At 35.0% G+C, this 6,608-nt stretch overlaps 1 protein-coding gene across 1 annotated transcript in view; it reads left to right on the top strand.

The window, feature by feature from the left end:
- LOC106458694 (homeobox protein DBX1-B-like) overlaps nt 1-4,673 on the top strand; it is a 36,831-nt gene extending 32,158 nt beyond the window's left edge. The window contains exon 4 of the mRNA XM_022385380.1: nt 4,032-4,673. Coding sequence (XP_022241088.1) covers nt 4,032-4,343 — 312 coding nt within the window. The 3' untranslated portion in view covers nt 4,344-4,673. The remainder of the gene's footprint in view (nt 1-4,031) is intronic.
- Nucleotides 4,674-6,608: the final 1,935 nt, after the last annotated feature.

The following is a 6,608-nucleotide window of genomic DNA, read 5'->3' on the forward strand; positions in this document are numbered from 1 at the left end:
GTATTAGTAGGAGTAATTTAAATCATATTTTATTAGTAGTAGTATTGATTTTTATTGTATAGATAAAATATTTTCCCAGTTCCCTATCTTGTGGAATAGTTTGGTTTAAACTTCGCGCAAAGCTACACGAGGGCTATCTGCGCTAGCCGTATCTAATTTAGCAGTGAAAGACTAGAGGGAAGGTAGCTAGTCATCACCATTCATCGCCAACTCTTGGGCTACTATTTTACCAACGAATAGTGGGATTGACCTCTGAAAGGGCGAGCATATTTGGTGAGACGGGGATTCGAACCCGGGACCCGCAGATTGAGAATCCAGCGCCCTAAACACCCGGCCATGACGGGCCATTATGGAATAATCTGCCCATGTGTGTAGTGAGATAAAAAGGTTTTCACCTCGTCCGAGTGATGAGTTCATTATGAAAAAGTATTTGTCATATATTTATATTTTATACAGGCACTTCTTAACGAAGAATAACTTCGGTACGAATTATCAGTGAACGATGTTACTAGAAATACATTATTCGTTAAGTACTCATAGACTGACAGTAAAATTGATTCGAACGTGTCCGTAGGTCACTCTCAGATCTGGTGATGTGAACTCATCTCACACATAAGATTTATTCATAACTATTCACTTTAACGGTCAGTATTTAATTTCTTACTAGCACATGGTATAATTGTTTGTTTGTTGAATTTCGCTCAAAGCTACTCGAGGGTTATCTCCGATATCCGTCCCTAATTTAGATATCATATACCAGAGAAAGGGCAGCCAATCAACTCCATCCACCAACAACAAAAAGTGGGATTGACTGTAACATTATAACGCTCCAACCAGCTGAAAGGGTGAGCATATTCTGGGATGGTATTCGAATCCGCGACCCGCAGATTGTGAGTTGAGCACCCCATCCACCAATCAGTGCCAGGCTTCAGTAATATTTAGTCAATGATAATAATGCAGAGGTGAAATCTATTCTGGCCTCAGCAATACAGAAGTTCTGTACATTTTTTGGGGTGAGAGAGGCTACTTAACCGAATTCTCACATCTGTGCATGAGGTAATTAGTATAATTCAAATTTCTATGATACTTGAGAATCAAAAGTATTTTAAGAATTGGAATTTTCTCTTTATATACGCACGTGATCGAAACGGCCAGGTAAGAAATCCACGACTACCACTGATTTCTGACTCTTTTGAATCTGATAATGAGCCCATAGCTGAAAGTGAGAATCGTATTCAGCGGCATTACGTCTCGAATCCTGGACCCGACACCCTTACCTAACACATTATCAGACTTTTAACACATTTGTTTGGAATGTTTAAGAGTTATCTCCGCTAGCCGTCTCTGAAGCTGGACTGATAGATTAAAAAAAATGCTGCCAAATGTTGGGCTACTCTAATCGAGGAAACAGTGGGATTTGATCGCCACTCATATAATGCAAACACGCCCCCAAACTTCCGAGCGCGTTTTTGTTTTGGTGACAACGGGACGCGAGCCACGGGTCCTGAGATTTTCATTCCGGCACACTAACCACTAGGCAACACACGGCCCTATACAGCAAGAGTTTAAAATAATGATTAGCTAAGTCCTACTTGTAGAATATCAGAACATCCAACAAAGTATTGAAGCATTTCGTGATAGTAAGTCTTGTCTTATAAAATTTTCAAAAACATCTAAACTTTAACAAAATTTTACAATAAAAAGATCTACTTTCCCACTTTTCTTAAAGCAGGAATTTTTCGTAAATGTTGCAAAATTTCAAAAGAAAAAAAATACGATTATTTTTGCCGATAAAATATTGTTGTTAGTATTTTTTGAATATCCTCCTCGTGCTAATGTTTCTTTTCTCGATTTCTGTATAAAACGTCGATTTTATGCGGATGTTGTAAGGCCACTATGTTTCGAAAACGTGACAAACTCTTGTTATAGAAAAACTCGTGGAACAGCTTTGCTAAATTATACAGTCGTAGAAGACGAAATGCTTAAGGCTTTCTTTGAACCCAAACAAAAATAGAGGATTGTTACACCATATATTATTACCTTCACCTACCCTCAGATATCAGCAAAGGTGAATGATAATAATGGCTCTAACGATCATATTACATCGACCAAATATGACATAAGACGACGACGCTAGTTTCACAAGTAGACCACAATCATTCCTCGATATTGTGTCCATCATGTACAGCATAAATCAGGTGTGTTCCTTGTCTGCCACATCTGTGACCATCTTTAACTTGTCCTATCAGATGAGGACTAAGACAGTTCCCATTGGTTACAGCTGTGACGTCATTTGCATGTAAAGACGTACACAGTCATATATATTAACTTCCCTGCTTCATTTATGTTCTTCGTACTGTTGCTAAAATACTATTACATTATTGGTCATTTTCTGATGTTTTTAGTTACGGTGTATTACGTGACAAATTTAATGAAAAAGAAAAGAATGGCCCTTGCCTTTCCTTGCACTCAAAGTTATTAATGTGATTTAGTAGCTTATACTTCAAAGCATCTTATATAGAATAAACTTAATCTTGTTTCTGTTAAATTAAAAGACTCATTCTTGCTTCCAGAGTGAGACCCGTACGGCTCCACGGTAAGTCCGAAGGCTTATAACGTTAAAATCCGAGTATCGATACTCGTGTTGGCACAGCACAGATAACCCATTATGTAGCTACGTGCTTAACAACAAATAAACCAAAGTAAACTTCCAGAGTAATAGAAAATATAGTAATTTTTACAATTCATACTGATGGCAATACTTATCATCTAACGAGCAATTAATACGTAGAAATAACGTCTATGTTGTTTAATAAGGCAAATTAAACATGCAAGGCATTTAAGTAAATACAAAGGCTTCTTCATGATGAAATATATCAAACTAATGCACGAAAACAACGTTATAAAGCATGAATTAAAACACTATTTTTAATTTAAAGAGCCCCTCAGTGGCACAGCGGTATGTCTGCGGACTTACAACGCTAGAAACCGGGTTTCGATACCCGTGGTGGGCAGAGCACAGATAACCCATTATGTAGCTTTGTGCAGAACTTCAAACAAAAAATAATAATTTAAAGAACCTGACACGTGGCAGCAGTCCCTGAATGTCTTCTTCGGAAAAATACACTACATAAATAACTAAAGATTATTATTGTAATGGTCTAGCTGGTCGTATTAGTAGTAACATACTTATCTGGATCTAAACCGTGTAACAAAATAAGTATCGGTGATATATTAATTCCCTAACTGTAACAATATAATATGTGAAACGTACATAATAAGATGCTAAATTTAGACCCTAACAGATTTCTCTGACAGTCAGGGTACATAAAGAATAAAATAAAATAATCCAAATAGCGTTAAAAGAACCTGTAGAATCTAATATATAAACAAAGAACGTCAAACTATAAGTGATTCTGCCGTTACAGCACGCGTAAGCAACGTTGTCAAACTCCACAGCAAAACGTTTCAAGTTTTTTAAGTGCTTAGAAATTCATTGAAACCCATATAGACACAAAGAAATTCAAACACTATGAGATATGTGATTTTGTGTAGTAACAATACGAGTATACGACATTGTTAAACCTTACTATATCCCAACGTTTCGTAGTCTGTAATGTTGTATATTTTATTTTATATTGTTAAAATATATTGTGATACAGGTGCTATAGGGTTTCTATTGCTATTGTGTTTGCTCTGTCACAGCCGGCCTGATGAGCTCTGTATTCAGCAAAACTCGTCGTCGGCAATGGATGTGGCGGACATAGTGTGGTTGAAATATTGTTATATTCACTTCTCCTTCATAAAGGATTGAATAAGAAATGTAGTGTTAAGATATACAATAGGTCTAATACTAATGTCTTATGGCAATTATAATTGATCACACGGATGTTATCAGTTTTACAAATTACAATAATTTTAGTTCATTGTGTCACTGACATATTTGAGTTGATTGGAAAAAGTTTGAAGGTGAAAAAGAAATGAATGCTGATTAAAAATTTGGGCCTAACCAATTTAATGATTTTACATAGGTGAAAATATGGTTCCAGAACCGAAGAATGAAGTGGAGAAACTCTAAGGAGCGTGAACTGTTATCCGCGGGTGGATCACGTGAGCAAACATTGCCTACAAAAACCAACCCAAATCCAGACCTGAGTGACGTGAGGATTGAACAGAAAAACTCTTCCTTCGACGATGATGTCATAGCTAAGAATGGTGACGTTCCTCCTCCTAGTGGGCAGATGAGTGGTTCAGCAGGTCCAGACGAGAGTAACGAATCTGACATGGCGTCGGCGGTGGGAAGTCCCCGAGATTCTGAAGAGGACCACGTAAACGTGTTGTAATGAGGGTTAACAGAAAAAAACAACAACAGTGTATTTGGTCATCAATATTTAAAAAGCTGGTGACTTATTCAATGACAACTCGCGAAGTCAAAAACAAACCGAAACATGCGGAAGAAACTTTAAAGATAAAACATGAAAATATGATGAAGAAGAAATCTGTATTACTTAAGCCTCTCTGGTACAATTTAAGTCTCAGCACATCAAATTCTACAAAGAACACGCCGTTTTTTTAAGAGTACTCGCCAAAAATGGGAGAAATAAGAGATCAAAATGAAATCTAAAAAGATATTAGTGAATAAAAAGTGACATTACCTATAGGTGGCACTATTACTAAGGCAACCAGGGATAACAGAAATGATCATTGCTTTTTTTACGTAATTCTGCAAGTAAACATTATACTATAAAGAATTATTCGCTAATAATAACAATTATAATACAAATGTAGCTTTTTAGTTGCTGTTTTAATCACGTAATAATTGATATGTCTTACCTAGTAGTAGTAAATAGAACTTGATAAAGTGTAATAAAAAGTAGCGTCAAATTTGTACATATTTTAATATTTCTGGGTGTTTGCTTTTATTGAAAATAACAGCTCAGCTACAATTCTGTTGCAGTGTATAGATTTTCAAAACTAAGAATTTGTATTGTTGAAAATCACGCGTATGATTTTAGAAAACCACGAGTCTTTCGATAACGACACCAAAAAGAATAACTCGAGATTTTTTAACCAACTTATGGTTTATAATTAATTCGTAACAATTCAGTAAAACTTCGTTCCTCTGTCGCTTTTGATTTTCTTTGCGTGAAATGTGTGATTTTACACACTATGTAACAATTATTTCATTATGCACGATTTTAATTAAGAAGATCTTTTTACTAAACTCTTATAAAGTCGGAATAACGGGAAATTAAATAAATAGACGATTGTTTTTTTAACGTGTTCTGAAAGACTAAGGTTTGGTGACCATAGGAGAAAAAAAGAAAAGAAAACATAATCCGTGTAAGTACAACAACTTAACTTTAATTGAAACTAGAGAATTTGCATTTTAGTTTATTTTTGAATTATTTTTTTTTACAGGGATACGAGTATGAGGTAGACAGTAATCGTAAGAAGGCAATTAGTTGGCTCGCAAGAGCTTTAATTTTTCGAAACTTTTGAAGTAGAAAATATGATCTTGCTGTAACTGAGATTAGGAGTTTCTCGAAGGCCGCGAGATGGTGCTACGTTCAGCCAGGCGCAAACCAGGGACTGAGTAGAGACTCGAAGCATATGCTAATCGTTTTGGCTTGAAAACATTGAATCGATAGCATTATTCAACTTTCAGTGACGACTTCATTTTCTCCTGCCTGAGAACTGAAGCGAAAATATTTCAACTGCAAGATATTGAGTTGAACTGCAAAATTATGCATGTTTCTTCATAGCAATAAGGCATTATTAGGTTGCTTGTTCGATTTTAATGATGGGGTGTAGCCATCTTTTCTAGCCTTTTCACTTATATTAACAAACCAAAAGGAGGATTGGAGTGTGTAATTAGAAAACTCTGTAGTTGTGTTGAAAAGAAGTTTTGTGTTTAAGTTAAAGTGTAAATAAAATATGAAAGAGACTATCGGAGAGTCATTTCTGTAGTCATTGAAATTTGACTTCAGCGTATGGAATGTTTCATAGACAGTAATTTGCGTGTTTTGTAAAATAAGACAATTTTCAGTGTTATTGTTGCAGTCAAAGCTATCTTTGTCTTACAGACTTCACGTGTGTGTGTATATATATATATCAAACAATTTCAATAATATATTGGTATTGTTGGAGTTGCCATTTAGATTGATGTGAATAATAGAAAGATAAATGACACCTCTATCTCCGGGTGTGTTGTGTGTATTTTCTCTAGTGTTTAAAGGCACACTAACAAAAAAAAAAATTTGACGTTTATTTTCTAAAATGCTTGTGTTTAGGGAGGTATTGCAGAAATCATAAACTCTTCTTAATTTATATGACTGTATTCGTCGTACTAATTCACCGGCGTACAAACAATAAACATTTTCATAGTCCTTCAAGTGCTTCTAAGATATAACCACAGCTATTACTGTTAAAATGATCACTAATTGCTTAAATATATTTTCTTTGTGTTCAGTTTGATAATTTTTGTAAAACTTGTATTAGAAGTACAGTAAGTCATGTATATGTAGTGTTTTCTATAATACACATGGAAATGATTTAAACTATTCTTTATCTATATATAAATGCATATATATATATATATATATATA

The sequence above is a fragment of the Limulus polyphemus genome, unplaced genomic scaffold, assembly GCF_000517525.1.
Source record: "Limulus polyphemus unplaced genomic scaffold, Limulus_polyphemus-2.1.2 Scaffold24, whole genome shotgun sequence".
NCBI classification, from domain to species: Eukaryota; Metazoa; Arthropoda; class Merostomata; order Xiphosura; family Limulidae; genus Limulus; species Limulus polyphemus.